General features: G+C 44.0%; 1 protein-coding gene across 2 annotated transcripts in view; it reads right to left on the bottom strand.

The window, feature by feature from the left end:
- Window positions 1-2,001: 2,001 nt before the first annotated feature.
- Window positions 2,002-17,903, bottom strand: part of LOC102454325 (lysine-specific demethylase 2B-like) — a 149,408-nt gene continuing 133,506 nt past the window's right edge. For both annotated transcript variants that reach the window (XM_075915989.1, XM_075915990.1), the window contains exons 7-11: window positions 13,392-14,065; window positions 10,174-10,337; window positions 4,885-5,046; window positions 3,621-3,839; window positions 2,002-2,666 (exon numbers count right to left, since the gene is read on the bottom strand). In XM_075915989.1, coding sequence (XP_075772104.1) covers window positions 2,485-2,666; window positions 3,621-3,839; window positions 4,885-5,046; window positions 10,174-10,337; window positions 13,392-14,065 — 1,401 coding nt within the window. In that variant the 3' untranslated portion in view covers window positions 2,002-2,484. The remainder of the gene's footprint in view (window positions 2,667-3,620; window positions 3,840-4,884; window positions 5,047-10,173; window positions 10,338-13,391; window positions 14,066-17,903) is intronic.

Here is a 17,903-nt window from a genome sequence, read left to right as displayed (position 1 = left end):
TAAACTGTGTACAAGAGAAAACCCAGCACTTCTCATAAGGAACTCAGCACTATACATGTAGTTGTGTGCTCATCATGCCAACATTCATTACTTTGCACTTGTCAAAAAATGTAATCTAGCAGGGTACAGCTAGATGACAGCTTTTCCCAATACTTTTGTTGGAAGAGGCTTTTCCAACATTTGGCCCATCTAGACTGGGCCAAATGTCAGAACCCCCCCCTTTCAAAAGCCCCCTTCTTCCTCGTAGAACGAGGAATACAGGGGCTTCCAAAAGAGTGCGTTTGCTCTTCCGCAAAAAAAAGCGGAAGAGCAAACGCGTTCTCTGGACATGGCGGAGTTTTTTCAGTATACCCCCGCAGTCTAGCCATACCCGCAATCTTGATTCCCAACTAGTGAGACATTAGGTCCTTCTGAAATTGCTCAAACTTTAGTCTTGTCACATTTAAATAATTGTGTTATCTAGAATTTATTTTACTGTTTACTATTTTTCAGATTATATTAAAACACCACAGGTTCTGGTCCAGAACTTTGGAGCTTTATCAACTGTCTCTCTTAATTCCAAAAAGTCTGACAATTTTTTCAGCATGCTTAGAGAATTATAGTATATTAAAGCGATAACTAACTAGTGAAAGATGCTACAGGCCAGAGTAGGTCAACTTTACACCTGTGCAATTCTGGAATCTTCCATGTTCGCTGTGCCTTTTACCGATCAATGGTTTTGCTTATGAATAACTGAAACCTCACAACTGATCATACACATGAAGGAATAAAATTCAGGTCACCTTAGTATTGGTGGCTTTGCAGGGTGAAGAGAAAAACACAGTAAACAACCTGACTGAGTACACAAAGGGAACAGAGCTGTTGAATAAGAAAAGTGCTATGCAGTTTTTTTGTTTTAATACAATTACTCTTCAGATGAGAACTGTACTTTTAATACTTTTGTCTATCAATCAAGCAAAACAATTTTTATCAATTCAAGTTTGAATAGAAACCCTCTTAGGCTTGTCTGCTTTTGTACAATTGTTTATACAAATTCAAGAAAGGTAAAACTGCATCTACGAAAACAACACCTTACAACAATGGCACTTATCAATGCAGAATTTTACAATCAGGAAATAGCCATGTTATAAACCTTAAATGAGAACTCAACTCACACTTCAAACAAAGAGGAAAAAGACTATGCTTGACCATTTAGTCTACTGCTTGACTCACTGTATAAATTATTTTTATATTGAGTACAAGAGCTCATGCTAGAGTGAAACCCTCCTATGTGCAAAAGCTGAAATTGGAATTTTAAAAATTTTGAGAAAAAGGTGATTTCTATACAGCTAAAACGTGGCATAGTGTCTTACATCAACTATAATTTACACCTTATTTTCACAACATGCTTATGTCACTTATGAAGTATACAAAGCAGGATATAAACTTGCATTAACACATGCTTGACATAGAAAGTATTAACCTACTTTTCCTGACCTGGGCACTTTTGCAGATGGATACTTTGTCTACAAAGTATAGGTTAAGTTCTCTCCTACTGTAAAGATAAAAATTGGCAATCCAAACCCAAGACACTGGTAATGCATTCAAATATTGCATAAATAACTTTTAAACAATTTTATACAAAAATAGTTCTGCATAATGTAAGATGTAACAAAACAAAATGGCTGTGTCTACATTGGCACCCCTTTCCGGAAAAGGGATGCTAATGTAGACTTCGGAATTGCAAATTCCGCGGGGGATTTAAATATCCCCCGCGGCATTTGCATTTACATGGCTGCCGCTTTTTTCCGGCTTGGGGATAAGCCAGAGAAAAGCGCCAGTCTGGACGCGATTCTCTGGAAAATAAGCCCTTTTCCGGAGGATCTCTTATTCCCGGAAAAGGGCTTATTTTCCGGAGAATCGCGTCCAGACTGGTGCTTTTCTCCGGCTTATCCCCAAGCCAGAAAAAAGCGGCACCCATGTAAATGCAAATGCCGCGGGGGATATTTAAATCCCCCGCGGAATTTGCAATTCCGAAGTCTACATTAGCATCCCTTTTCCAGAAAGGGGTGCCAATGTAGACACAGCCAATGTGTTAAGAAGGCAGAAATACAGTGTGTGGTCCACTCTAATGACACCAACTTTTTTTGTTTTAAGAAATTAACAGAAATTAATGTACACTACCCAAGCACATGGTGTGGTACTTTAAATAACAGTATTTCTTGAAGATCAGTCTTCTTCCATGTGTGCACATGTATCATCAATAACAGTCGCCTTATGAATTTGCATATGAGCCAGCGCAGGACATCCCCAGTAGCCTGACTTAAGTGGCACAGGTTGAAATTCTTAACATGGGTAGTTTAAATGATGTTCTCTCCTTGACAAGACTGTAAAATCTGATCTTTGATATGGATCTTTTTGGTTTCCCAATTGAAAATAAAATCCCTACATGTTCTTAGACCTTTCCCCATCCCTTGCCCCAATATTTACACACTTGTCCTTTAACTAACTCAGTTTTTGAAGCAGTTTCTTTTCCACCTGCCCAAACTGAACACTCACGGACATCTCTGCTATGAACTGCTCACATCCTTCCTTTGTCACTTGCTTGCAGTACCTCAAATCAATCTGACAGATATTTCCACAACGTTTAAAGTAGGACAGGCACTGGTCAGTAACCTTATTGCAGTCTGCCAGGAAAACAACAAAGGGGAGAGAAATTAACAGTTTGTTTTACTTAATTTGTCAATATAAGGACTATTTATACAGACTGTGACATGCCCCCATTTGTTCTTTATTATTGCACTAGTCATTAAAATCAATGAATTAAAACCCATCAGCTTGATGACAGCTCTCTGACCTTTGCAGCCACTTGTGTAACGGATACAAATACAAAACAAGCCAGTTGCATGAGTGGTGCCAGAGGGGGCTTAGAGTCACATGGGGAGGATGGATAAAGTAGAGGGTGGTGGTCTCTAGCCAGAAAACAGAGGAATTCTCTAGTATAAAAGAAAGCTATGAGGACAAAAGGAGAAATGCTGGCTGTGTTTTAGGGATGTTAGCTATCCATTAATTGAATAGTTAACTAACCACATGAATTCTTAGCAGTTAGTTCACTATTCTATAGTCCCCAGGGGTGGCAGCAGTCCCTGTCGGGGGGGGGGGGGGTTCCTTGCACACAGATGCTGCTGGGGGGGGAGGGGGGAGGGGGCAGGGGAAGCCTCTGTCCGCGGTCAGCACTGGCACCACCTGGGGGCCTGGGCTCACCACAGGCAGAGGCTGCTTTGCGGCAGCCTGCCCTGTCCCCCTCCACACTGCTGCCCTTTAAGCCAGCTCCCCCTCAGCACCGGCTCCTGCTCCCCCGCCCCCACTTGCTGCCTCTGATACAGAAGCAGCAAGGGGTGTGTGTGATGTGAGTAGTCAAATAGATTAACTGATAAGCCTAGGCTTATCAGTTAATCAACTAGTTGACTACTTGTTTACATCCCTACTGCGTTTTTTTCCCAGGAAGGGTCAGGTGAGCTGCAGGGGAGGGGGGGAAGGATTCCTATGGCTAATTTACAATTTGTACTCTTATATTTCATACAAATCCAGCATCTCTCATACAATTAGGCAAAGCCTCATGTGTCTCTCCCATCACATACCTGATAAGTTAATTTCAGTTAAGGAATCACGTGTGGTGGTTCCTACTGCAGTCAGCATGTTAATAGACTGATCTGACACATTGTTACAGTAACTAAGATTGAGTTTGGAAAGCAGAGGCATGTTCCTAATGATCAATCTCAAAGAAGCATCTGTAATATCCAGACCAGCCAAATGCAGCTCAACTATGTTCTGTAGTTTACTTCGGTTGTCAATTTGACCTGCAAGACAAAAGGTTTTTATTATTATTATTATTATTATTATTATTTCACTCCAGCTTAGCAATCAGTAGCAGATTAAAAATCAACCCCAAACAATACCCCCAATTTACTTAAATGGACAGTTAAACATAACACAGAAGTGATTTAAATTACCTGCTGTTTTAAGGAGCCCTCAAAGGCTATGTCTACACTGGCGGGTTCTTGCACAAGAACACGTCCACACAGTCATGTGCTTTTGTGCAAGATCATCCATGGCAGTGTGGACACTCTCTTGCGCAAGAAAGCTCTGATGGCCATTTTAGCCATAGGGGTTTCTTGCGCAAGAAACCCCTGCTGCGCATCCACACTGTCCTCTTGCGCAAGAGCTCTTGCACAAGAGAGCTTACACTTGTTAGAAAAGAGCATAGATCTTGCGCAAGAAGCCATCTCTTCTCACGCTTTACTGTAAATCTTCTTCCACAAGAGCAGGCGGGTCATGTGGAAGCTCTGCGGAAGAACAGCCGTTCTTGCACAAGAACCCACCAGTATAGACATAGCCAAGGTGACCAGCAGTGACAGTACATTTTCCTCCTGTTTTTTCACTTTTAGCTTGTGCATTTGACAGCACTTTAGGTAAAGTCTTTTTCACTGTTTCCCTCAGTAGTGAAATCACTTTCCCCTTTTTTGCAAGTGTTACACACAGCAATGGGAACAAAAAGAACAAAAACTGAGGTCTGACAAACCCAAGCCCAACTCAACAATGAGTCAAAATGGAACACTGAGACTTATTTCAGCTCCAGTAGAGTCTGCAAAATGTGAAATGCATTTCAAATTCATATTGTTGATGGTAGTTTTGTTAATGATTTTAATAGAGCTATTTGTAGCCATTAGCATGCAAGAGTCTAGAATTGAGCCATTATTTACTGTTTGCACGGGCATATGGACAAATCCAAACCCCAATGGGGGAAAAGTGTGGTCTCAGAAACAGAATGAAGTGTAATGTCCCACACATCGGCTACCAATTACTGGCACATGAAAAATACTTGCCAATAAATCCATCTGTTACCTGGCCTGTTATCTGTTGGTGGTGACAAGAGGTCTCTCATTTGTGCATCTTTTAATCCTTCCACCCACTGAACATCCAGGGTTCGGAGTAAAGGACAAGTGGAACTACAAAGTGTAGAGACAGCAATCCACGAACACCCTGATAACAGCAGATCTCGGAGACCTGGAGAAACAAACAAAGGAAATGCCACAGTTGATCCTACTGTAGAGTCCAGTTGAGGTTAAATTTTAAGGATAAATGTAGTACTGGTGACAGGCCCTAACACTCCAAGGCTACGTCTACACTGCAGGCTTCTTGCACAAGAACTGTTTTCCCCAAGAGTTCTTGTGCAAAAGTACTTGCACAAGAGCGCGTCCACACTGCCATGTTGTTTTGCACAAGAGCTGTGCTTTTGCGCAAGAGCATCCATGGCAATGTGGCCGCTCTCTTGCGCAAGAAAGCTCTGATGGCCATTTTAGCCATAGGGGTTTCATGCGCAAGAAACCCCTGTTGGCCATCCACACTACCCTCTTGAGCAAGAGGGCTTATTCCTCGTGGGGAAAGGAATAACTCTTGCGCAAGAAGCCCTCTTTTCTGATGCTTTACTGTAAGTTTACTTGCGCAAGAACGAGCGTGCTGTGTAGACGCTGCACAAGTTTTTGTGCAAGAATGACTGCTCTTGTGCAAAAACCCTGCAGTGTAGACGTAGCCCAAGAGTGCACAATCTTCTGACCATAGAACTGACATAACACAGGCAGCGACCCTTCAATGCCCTGACACTAGATCACCCCTGCTCTGGAATAGCCATGGGGGGGGGCCTGACTGAATTCTTAATTACCCTCTTGATCCTAAACTTCTCTTAAGAGGCTAGCTAACAAGGGTGCCTAATTTGGACATTTTCCCACTAGGACCAACCACACACATAGGACCCTGAACAATCATCACAATTAATTTCCAGTCATACTGTTCCTGTAGGATTCTATCTGTGTATTTTAGAAATGTGCACCTGTCTGTCTGTCAGTGAGTCTGTTTGTTCAAGAATGCTTCCTAAACATTAAGAGCTAGGACCACCAAATTTGATATGCCACCTCCTCTTACCATAACTTAAAGCAAGGTTGGCGTTTGGTTGTGCCAGGAAAACAGGGTTTACCTGGAATCTGATTGTTTTCCATCGCATGGAAAGGGAGGGGGCTGATCGGAGAGACAGCTATACTGCAGAGTGGCCACAGGGGGACAGCCGCACCAACAAGACAGTGGTGAGCTAGAGCTGGGGCTTGCCATCTTGATGGCCATTAGACCGGGTATGTGCCACCCCTCCAAATCCCCCCTGTCGTCCACAGTGCTGGACAAGGGGGGGGGAAGCCCTGCTGGCCACACCTCCATGACCTCCGCTGGGCCCACCCCCAGGAGATGCAGGGGAGGGGGGGAGGACCTGGCCCCAGTCCCCTCACAGGAGATGCCAGGGTGCCAAAAAAAATGCCACCGGAGGGAGGCAGAAACCACAGCCTGGCCTTCCCCTCCCCCACAAATAGAGGCTGAGGGGTCCAGCAAGGCAGCCCCCTTCTCCCCCTGTGAGGAGCCACCAGAAGATCTGGACTGTTTCCCCCCCCCCCCCCGCTAAGAACCACCAGCCAGGGGGGCTGGGAAGAGCAGTCTCCACCCTCCAGGAGGAGCCACTAGGGCAGTGCAACCCCAGCCCCCTAGGAGAAGCTGCAGCTGGAGCAGCACCACCACCTCCCCCCACTCCCAGGATGATGCCTCAGCAGAGGGTGAGAGGGGCAGATGAGATTTGGTACACGCATGAAGCCAGGTTTCAAGCCAGCTCCCCATGTGTATGGGCTCACACGAGCCACTTGCCCCCCCTACACTGCTGCCTCTCTATCAGAGGCAGCGGGGGGGGGGGGGGCAAGGGAGGCTACCGTGGAGCAGCCTCTGTCTGCGGAGGACCCCCTACCGAAATGGGGTGGCAGGGGCATCCTTGGGAGTGGGGCCAGGAGTGCACTGGCTGCTGGCCTCATCCCAGGGGACTATCAAATAGTCGTGTAACTGCTAAAATGTAATGCGATTACACAATTATTCAGTTAATTGCTATCTACCATTCCTAGCATCCGAATACTTCTTTCTGAGGCCACTTAGCTCCCTTTGGTATCATTTTATGGTATGTCTAGACTACATGCCTCTGCCAACAGAGGCTTGTAAGATAGGCTACCCGACATAGTCAACGAAGCGGGGATTTAAATATCCCCGGCTTTGTTAAAATAAAAATGGTCGGCACAGCGCGCGAGTCAAGACGTGGATCGGTCGATGGGAAGCCTTTGTTGACCGCTCCTGTAAACCTTGTTTCATGAGGCATAAGGGGGCGGTCGACAAAGGCTTCCCCTGTCGACCGATCTGCGTCTTGATTCACGCGCTGTGCGGATGATCAGCTGAGCTGGCACAGAGCGGCACCCATTTTTATTTTAACGAAGCCGGGGATATTTAAATCCCCGCTTCATTGACTCTGTCAGGTAGCCTGTCTTACATGCCTCTTTTGGCATAAACTGTCAAATTAAGTGTAAAAATATAAGAAAAGTCAAGAAGGAGTTTGAAGAACAGCTAACCAAAACCTCAAAGTAACAGCAAAATGTTTTTTAAGTACATCAGAAGCAGGAAGCTGCTAAACAACCAGTGGGGCCACTGGACAATCGAGATGCTAAAGGCGTACTCAAAGACGATAAGGTCATTGCAGAGAAACTAAATGAATTTTTTGCTTTGGCCTTCACGGCTGAGGATATTGGGGAGATTCCCAAACTTGAGCCATTCTTTTTAGGTGACAAATCTGAGGACTTGTCCTAGATTGAGGTGTCATTAGAGGAGGTTTTGGAACAAATTGATAAACTTAACAGTAACAAGTCACTGGGACCAGATGGCATTCACCCAAGAGTTCTGAAAGAACTCAAGTGTGAAATTGCGGAACTATTAACTGCGGTTTGTAACCTACCCTTTAAAACGGCTTCTGTACCTAATGACTGGAAGATAGCGAATGCGATGTGAATATTTAAAAGGGGCTCTAGCAGTGATCCTGGCAATTACAGACCAGTAAGTCTAATGTCAGTACTGGGCAAATTAGAATAAAATTGTCAGACAAATGGATGAATAGAATTTGTTGGGGGAAAATCAACATGATTGTTTTTGTAGCCTAAGATTTTTACACAGACCACTTGAAAATTGCTGAGGGTCTCTGTGGACCATTTCATGATCTTTCCAAATATTGTTTGTACCATGAGCTAACTATCGTATATTGCTTTGGATAAGAGCACTTTATTAAAAAAAATCATAACCATTCCTCAGTCCACCTGAATGGAGTTCTCAGAGCACCGTCTGACAATGTCTGGTCTAGATGAAAGCTTGTATTTGCGTTAAGCTAATGAGAAAAATGTATAAAAATAAAATGTATCGATGACGCATGAACAGAAAAATAAAAGTTAACTTCCTCTGAAGAGACTTATTCAATCTGAAAAGAAATATTTATTCAGACAGCTTTCTTTCTTGGAACAAGATAAACTTAACAGTAACAAGTCACCGGGACCAGATGGCATTCACACAAATGTTCTGAAAGAACTCAAATGTTTAATTGCGGAACTATTCACTGTGGTTTGTAACCTATCCTTTAAATCAGCTTCTGTACCTAATGACTGGAAGACAGCTAACGTGACACCAATATTTTAAAAGGGATCCAGAGGTGATCCTGGCAATTACAAACCGGTAAGTCTAACGTCAGTACCAGGCAAATTAGTTGAAACAATAGTAAAGAATAACATTGTCACACACATAGATTAACATAATTTGTTGCGGGAAAGTCAACATGGTTTCTGTAAAGGGAAGTCATGCCTTACTAATCTACTAGAGCTCTTTGAGGGGGTCAACAAACCTGTGGACAAGGGGAATCCAGTGGACATAGTATAGTTAGATTTCCAGAAAGCCTTTGAAAAGGTCCCTCACCAAAGGCTCTTAAAGTACAGTTAGTTGTCATGGGATAAGAGGGAAGGTCCTTTCATGGACTGATAACTGGTTAAAAGACAGGAAACAAAGGGTAGGAATAAAAGGTAAGTTTTCAGAATGACGAGAGGTAACTAGTGGGGTCCCCCCACAAGAGTCTGGCCTGGGACCCATCCTATTCAAGTTATTTATAAATGATCTAGAGAAAGGGGTAAACAGTGAGGTGGCAAAGTTTGCTGATGATACCAAACTGCTCAAGATAGTTAAGACCAAAGCAGACTGTGAAGAGCTTCATAAAGAGCTCACCAAAAGTGATTGGGCAACAAAACGGCAAATGAAATTTAATGTTGATAAATGTAAGGTAATGCACATTGGAAAACATAATCCCAGCTATATACACAAGATGATGGGGACTAATTTAACTACAACTACTCAAGAGAGAGATCTTGGAGTCATTGTGGATAGTTCTCCGAAAACATCCACTCAGTGTGCAGCGGCAGTTAAAAAGCAAATAGAATGTTAGGAGTCATTACAAAAGGGATAGAGAATAAGTCGGAACATATCGTATTGCCTCTATAAAAAACCATGGGACACCCACAGCTTAAATACTGCGTACAGATGTGGTCGCCTCATCTCAAAAAAGGTATATTGGCATTGTGAAAGGTTCAGAAAGGGGCAAAAAAAATTTTTAGGGGTTTGGAACAGGTCCCATATGAAGAGAGATTAAAAAGACTTGGACTTTTCTGCTTAGAAAAGAGAAGATTAAGGGGGGATATGATAGAGGTCTATAAAATCATGACTGGTGTGGAAAAAATGAATAAAGAAAAAATAATCACTTGTTCCCATAACATAAGAACTAGGAGTCACCAAATGAAATTAATAGGTAGCGGGTTTAAAAACAAACAAAAGGAAGTTTTTCTTCATGCAGCACATGGTCGGCCTGTGGAACTCCTTGCCAGAAGCGGTTGTAAAGACCAGGACTCAAGAAGGGTTCAAGAAAGAGCTAGATAGTTTCATGGAGGTTTGGTTAATCAGTGGCTATTAGCCAGGATGGGTAGGAATGGTATCCCTAGCCTCTGTTTGTCAGAGGCTGAGAATGGGTGACAGGAGAGGGATTGTTTTATGATTCCCCGTTCTGTTCCCTCCCTCTGGGGCATCTGGTATTGGCCACTGTCAGCAGGCAGGATACTGGGCTAGATGGACCTTTGGTCTGACCCAGTATTGCCGTTCTTATGTTTAAATTTTCTTTCATTACATATTTCAGAGATTTCTCTTTAGTGAGCCTCTTTATATCTACATCGGGATCAATACACCGGTCACAATGTCACTTACCTGGTAGTCTGTTGATGAGCCAGCTCAGTTGCTTTTTAGATACGTTTGTCCAGCTAAGATCAAGGGTTACAGGCTGTCTCCTAATAATGCCACTGAGCATAAGTGGAGTGATGGATTTACAATGGTTTAGATCTATTTTGGTCCACAATCTTTTATCGCAGCACCTACAAAAACACCACAATTGTTCATTTGGGATTTGCTTTGAATTCTGTAATGTTTTACCAGTTAACAATAGCTAAGAAATCAGTGTATTTGTAACAGATCTGTTTGAAGAGGCTAGGGAGAGCTCATGCATGCATTCAAGCAGAAACTTCCTCAAGTGTTTTTATCAAGCCAAAACAGAAGGATTTCTTCCCAACAGATGAAATGCTGTTATGGGTGCGATTTTCAAAAGCAATTCCATGGACCTCTTTCTCCACTTAGTTATAAGCTTGTCAATCATCCTATTCATTACTGGGTAGTGCCATGACAGAGTCTGTTACCTGCCTGTCTGGGTAAATATTAGAGTTTTGATACATCTGAGCAGCCAGCCAAGAGGCTGCTTTACTGTAAATTCAGCCAAGTGTATAAACATGTCTTTGAGATTCATAATATACATTACAGCTTATTGTTGGGGTATGGTTATTGACCTATTGAGCAATTTCTATACAAGCCCCAGGCAGATGCACCATAAATGGCAATACAGTAATTAGCATGGAAAATATACTTAGAGATTCTGTACCAATGAAATTGCTGTTAAAAATAGAAGGTAGAGAAAAATAACCTTAGAACATCTTGAAGAACCTCTTAAATCAATGAACAGGGTACAATGGTCTCTCTGCTTTTGTCTAACTAGAGGACTTTGGAACACAGTTGGCATGGATGTGTTATGTGTTATACTGACCACCAGCCTTGTAGGTGATCTAAGGTTCTTGAGAAAAATCAAGACACCTCCTGCACACACACACCTCACCTAGAAATATTTAAACTATTTTTGATTCAACTGCACTGGAAGTGAAAGCTGCTGCATTTTTGTTAAAGGCTGGCATTTGCGGTCATAGAATCATAGAATACTAGGACTGGAAGGGACCTCGAGAGGTCATCGAGTCCAGTCCCCTGCCCCCATGGCAGGACCAAATACTGTCTAGACCATCCCTGATAGACATTTATCTAACCTGCTCTTAAATATCTCCACAGCTGGAGACTCCACAACCTCCCTGGGCAATTTATTCCAGTGTTTGACTACCCTGACAGTTAGGAACTTTTTCCTAATGTCCAACCTAAACCTCCCTTGCTGCAGTTTAAGCTTCTTGTTCTAGCCTCAGAGGCCAAGATGAACAAGTTTTCTCCCTCCTCCTTATGACACCCTTTTAGATACCTGAAAACGGCTATCATGTCCCCCCCAATCTTCTCTTTTCCAAACTAAACAAACCTAATTCCTTCAGCCTTCCCTCATACGTCATGTTCTCTAGACCTTTAATCATTCTTGTTGCTCTTCTCTGGACCCTCTCCAATTTCTCCACATCTTTCTTGAAATGCGGTGCCTAGAACTGGACACAATACTCCAACTGAGGCCTAACCAGCGCAGAGTAGAGCGGCAGAATGACTTCTCGTGTCTTGCTCACAACACACCTGTTAATGCATCCCAGAATCATGGTTGCTTTCTTTGCAACAGCATCACACTGCTGACTCATATTCAACTTGTGGTCCACTATTAACCCCTAGATCCCTTTCTGCCGTACTCCTTTCTAGACAGTCGCTTCCCATTCTGTATGTATGAAACTGATTGTTCCTTCCTAGGTGGAGCACTTTGCATTTGTCTTTATTAAACTTCATCCTGTTTACCTCAGACCATTTCTCCAATTTTTCCAGGTCATTTTGAATTATGTCCCTATCCTTCAGATTAGTCGCAACCCCTCCCAGCTTGGTATCATCTGCAAACTTAATAAGCGTACTTTCTATGCCAATATCTAAATCGTCGATGAAGATATTGAACAGAGCCGGTCCCAAAACAGACCCCTGCGGAACCCCACTTGTTATACCTTTCCAGCAGGATTGTGAACCATTAATAACTACTCTCTGAGTACGGTTTTCCAGCCAGTTATGCACCCACCTTATAGTAGCCCCATCAAAGTTGTATTTGCCTAGTTTATTGATAAGAATATCATGGGAGACCGTATCAAACGCCTTACTAAAGTCTAGGTATACCACATCCACCGCTTCTCCCTTATCCACAAGACTCGTTATCCTACCAAAGAAAGCTATCAGATTGGTTTGACATGATTTGTTGTTTACAAATCCATGCTGGCTGTTCCCTGTCACCTTGCCACTTTCCAAGTATTTACAGATGATTTCCTTAATTACTTGCTCCATTATCTTCCCTGGCACAGAAGTTAAACTAACTGGTCTGTAGTTTCCTGGGTTGTTGTTATTTCCTTTTATAAATGGGCACTAGATTTGCCCTTTTCCAGTCTTCTGGAATCTCTCCTGTCTCCCATGATTTTCCAAAGATGATAGCTAGAGGCTCAGATACCTCCTCTATCAGCTCCTTGAGTATTCTAGGATGCATTTCATCAGGCCCTGGTGACTTGCAGGCATCTAACTTTTCTAGATGATTTTTAACTTGTTCTTTTTTTATTTTACCTTCTAAAACTCCCCCCTTCCCACTAGCATTCACTATGTTAGGCATTCCTACATCAGACTTCTCGGTGAAGACCGAAACAAAGAAGTCATTGAGCATCTCTGCCATTTCCAAGTTTCCTGTTACTGTTTCTCCCTCCTCACTGACCAGTGGGCCTACCCTCTCCTTGGTCTTCCTCTTGCTTCTAATGTATTTATAAAAAGTCTTCTTGTTTTCCTTTATTCCAGTAGCTAGTTTGAGCTCATTCTGTGCCTTTGCCTTTCTAATCTTGCCCCTGCATTCCTGTGCTGTTTGTCTATATTCATCCTTTGTAATTTGTCCTACTTTCCATTTTTTATATGACTCCTTTTTTATTTTTAGATCTATCTTTCCGATGCAGCGGAATAGCTTGCTTTTGGGCCCTTAACAATGTCCCTTTGAAAAACTGTCATATTCTCACTCCATGTGAGCTGAGAGCATCACCTTCCCCAAAAACTCCACACATGCTTAAATACCCTTCTGGAAGAAGAGAAATTAGTAAGTGCTGATTACCCTATACCTCCATGAGTTACATCACGCAGTCAGATACTATCAGCATTGTCCCCCCTCAACTCCTTACCATCTGTTCCAGGTCTTGCAAACTCTCATACAGATGCACAAGTCACTATGACTGAGGTAACTAAAGACAGCCATCCAGACTTCCCTTTGCATGACATGGGCTGCCCCATCATCTAGAGGGAGTGAGTCAGGAGGAGGGCTGATGGGGGGTGGCCTGATTACATGGCGTTCCATCTGAATGCATTTGGGAGGAGAGAGTGAAGGTGGTGGCCGGGTAATCACCCTAGGTGTGCTTCGCAGTCTTGGCACAAGCTGGTGCCTCAGCTCCCTGGGAGTCCCATTTAACCCTTTGCTGAACCTGTGGAATCTCTCGCTAGTGCTCAGAGCACGTTGGGGCTCCTCATTCTCGCTCTCTGGCTCAGATTTGATGGGTTGGTGATTCTCATTGGCAAGGCTGTTCTCGGTTTTTTGGATCTCCTGATTGAGTTCCTTGCTGAGCTCTTTGCTCAGTTCCTTATTTGGAAGACGCCTTTTTCGCCTCATCTTTGTCTTCTTCTTGTCCCTAGGCTCAGCACTTTCAGTGCTGGGTCCCGCAGTGGGAGAATTTGACTGTGACTGGTCGCTCTCCTTGGCTTTTGGAGGTGCTTCTGGCAGATCCTCCTCAGGTTCCTGTTTAAAACACCACAGGGGTTTGGCCATGCCAGGTTGGTCATCTGTAGCCTTCCATGTTCGCCTCTGAAAAGGAAGAGTATGAGGCTTAGTAGAGCTGATAATTAATTAGTGCCACAATGCCTGGAAACAGCACCCGGTCCAAGAGGACATGCTGCCCTGCTGCCTGAAGAGAGGGCAACAGGGTAAAAGACCACATCTAAACATTCTCTTGATTACAGTGGAACATTAATAACTGATGGCACCATGCTTACAACGGTATTTTAAAGTGGAATAGTATATTAAAAACCGTAAGTCCAGGGGCAACCCAGAGGACTCCAAGGCACTGTTTTATATGTAACATGCATATTCTTAAAACATCAGGGTAATTTAATTTTTAAGGATCTGTGATAACAGCACAGCACATGCAGCAGGTGAGCATCAGTTAAACAATTGATATATGCACCAGGTAATAGTACACTGTGAAGAAACGCTCTGGGTATGTCTACACTACGGGCACGGGGTTCGAACTAGCCGGCATTTAAAAATGGCGCCGGCCGGCTTTATGCAAATGAAGCCCGGGAAATTCAAATCCCAGACTTCATTTGCAACTGCGGATGACTACATTACCCCCCCTAGTTCGAACTAGCGGGGTAGTGTAGACATACCCTCTCTTCCCAACAAAACGACAGATGAATTTTAATGCTCATAAACGCAAAGTAGTGCATATTGGAAAAAATAATCCCAAGTATACGTATAAAATGATGGGGACTAAATTAGCTGTTACCACTCGAGAGAAAGCTCTTGGAGTCATTGTGGATAGTTCTCTGAAAACATTCACTCAATGTGCAGCGGCAGTCAAAAAAGCAAATAGAATGCTAGGAACCACTAAGAAAGGGATAGAGAATAAGACAAAGAATATTTTATTGTCTCTCTATAAATCCATGGTACGCCGTCTTGAATACTGCATAGAGATGTGGTCATCTCATCTCAAGAAAAGGTATTTTGGCATTGGAAAAAAGTACAGAAAAGGACAACAAAAATGAGTAGGGGCTTGGAACAGCTGCCATACTAGGACTTTCCAGCTTGTAAAAATATATATATATATGAAAAAAAGTTTTAAAAAGACAATCTTTCTAAAAGCACACCAAAAGACTAAAAATAATAAAAATGTGCACCAAAAAGTCAAAAATGAAGTTTTAAGCTAGCAATTTAGGAGTAATATTGGATGGCTAAGTACGATTCAAGATAGTTGCTAACTGTTAGCCATCCAATCTTTCTCCTAAATTGCTAGCTTAAAACTTCATTTTTGACTTTTTGGTGCACATTTTTATTATTTTTAGTCTTTTGGTGCGCTTTTAGAAAGATTGTCTTTTTAAAAACTTTTTTTCATATATATATTTTTTACAAGCTGAAAAAAGGGGGTGACTGAGGAAATGGCAGTTGGTGTAGCCCCCAGCCTGGCCTATCCCATCATTTTGGGGCGTGATTGGCCCAACTTCAAGGACTTATTGCGAGAGACCAGCTTGGGGGTACCGGACATACAAAGTGCCTTAGAAGGCAACCCCGTAATGAGTGCAACGGGGGGCTGAATAGAGTGGACTCAGCAGTACAAACCCAGACACCTCCCCTGCCACCAGAAGACCCGAGAACATTGATCGTAGACCGCGGGGTTGATTTTGCCCGGGACCAGCGTGCAGATCCAGCCTTGGCCCATGCATTTGACCAGATCACCAGGGTCGACGGTACTGTGAGAGACTCCCAGCGGGCCAGACAGTGGCCCCAGTTCGAGGTGATCTCGGGGTGCTTGTACTGCCTGTAGTAAGATGAGGGCATGAGACATAAGCCCATATAGCACAGGCCTGGTTTGAGGCCTGAGGCCTAGCTAACAATGAACAAAACATGGCTAACATAAAGCAAAGCTGAGCTGTGAGCAAAAGCAGACCCCTGCTCACAGACCTTGTCATGAATAGGGCTGTGACTAACTGGTAATTGGAACTTATCATGAGTTGTAAACACACAGCTCATTTGAAAAGACCATGGTACCCACTCCCCATAAATACCAACTCAGGTTCAGGAAAAGGTCGAGGTTGCTATATGATGTATGGAGATGGTCTAATCAGATCACGAGGCACAAGGTGATTAGTGGTAGCCTGGCAACATCAGAGGATGGCAACCTCACACGTCAGCAGTGATATTTTTGTACCTGTATATAAGGTGGTGTCTTGGGGGACAGTCTTTAAATGGCCTCGGGGGGCAATGGAAGTGTTCCATTGTTTTGAGTCATTTTATTGTTTATGGGGTACATATGTGTAGTGGTTCAGTAGAGTCTACTGACAACTATGACTGCACTTCGCTCTACAATAAACCTGGCCAGGCACCTTCGATCCTTATTTGGTTTGTGGGGGCCCTCTTGGACTCTGCTGTGAAGACTAAGTGCACAAGTCTACACGGCACACATCATTGAGCACGCTCTCAAGCAGCCTTCTGGTTGTCATCATTGATGGAGTCAGAGATACGTGAGGACATCACAATAGTGAATCCTGGCCCCTGCGAATTAAAAGCATTGCTGAACAGCTGTCTGAATAACTGCCCCACCTAGACCAGGACCCACGTACCCAAGAGGAACGGACACAACTCTTAGTACCGCATCAGCACCAGATGGCAGTTCTCTGGCTGGCTCATTACATTATACAGGACACCTGGGACAGGAAAAGACTCTAACATGGGTCCTGTCTCGCTTCTTCTGGCCAGGGATTTACCAAGAAGTACGGGACTATTGTGCATCGTGTCCCACCTGTCAACTGGTGACTGCCCCCTGAGTGCCGAGAGTCCCCTTGGTGCCCCTACCTATAACTGGCAACCCCTTTGAACGGGTGGCCATGGATCTGGTGGGACCCCTCCCGAGGAGTGCGGCGGGCTTTTGCTATATCTTAGTTTTAGTAGACTATGCAACCCGATTTCCTGAGGCGGTGGCCCTCCGACATAGCCACGATCGAACCATCGCCGCTGAAACAGTGAAAGTCTTTGCCCATGTAGGACTCCCTTGGGAACTCCTAATGGACCAGGAGATGAATTTTACAACAGGTTTGTGCCCTGCTGGGCATAAAAAAAAATACAAACCTCCATATATCACCCACAAACTGATGGTCTCTAAAGAGAGATTTAACAGGACATTGAAGGACATACTGAGAAGGTTTCCGCCAGAAGAGCTATGCCACTGGGATCAGATGCTCCCGCCTCTGCTCCTGGCCGTTCATGCGGTGCCCCAGTCGTCGACCCAATTCTCCCCTTTTGAACTGCTATATGGTCGTCAACCCCGAAGGGTCCTTGACCTTGTAAGAGATTAATGGGAACAAAAACAGCCTCCCTCTGAGAACGTCCTGCAGTACGTACTCCATTTGCAAGATTGCCTGGCTCTGGTAGGGTCCCTGGGCCAAGAGAACCTGCGGGCTGCCCAGAAAACCCAAGAAAATCAATATAACAAGAGGACCCGGGCCCAGACCTTCCAACCTGGAGACAAAGTGTTGCTGCTTCTGCCATCTGAAGAGTCCAAGCTCCTCGCCCAATGGCGAGGACCCTACGAAGTAATTCAACAGGTGGAGCCAGTGACCTATGAGATCTATCAACCAGACCACCATCGCAAGAAACAAATCTATCACATAAAATCTGCCACTTGGGGACCCAGAGCCAGATTTGGAGGATGAGGGGTAATCATTAGGCCGTCTTGAACCTGCCAGGTTTTAAGGAGATTTAATGCCTCTGAGGTGTCGGAGGAGCTGCTGCTAGGTCCCACTCTCTCCCCTCAACAACAGGAGGAAGTTCGCCACATGGTGGACTCCTTTCCCGGGATGTTTACAGGTCGGCCTGGATACACGACTGTAGTCAGTCATAAAATTCAGACAACCCCGGGAGCTGTGGTCAC

The sequence above is a fragment of the Pelodiscus sinensis genome, unplaced genomic scaffold (assembly GCF_049634645.1).
Source record: "Pelodiscus sinensis isolate JC-2024 unplaced genomic scaffold, ASM4963464v1 ctg57, whole genome shotgun sequence".
Classification (NCBI taxonomy): domain Eukaryota; kingdom Metazoa; phylum Chordata; order Testudines; family Trionychidae; genus Pelodiscus; species Pelodiscus sinensis.
The sequence above is the reverse complement of the archived record's forward strand: the minus strand, read 5'-3'. Positions and strand labels throughout refer to the sequence as shown.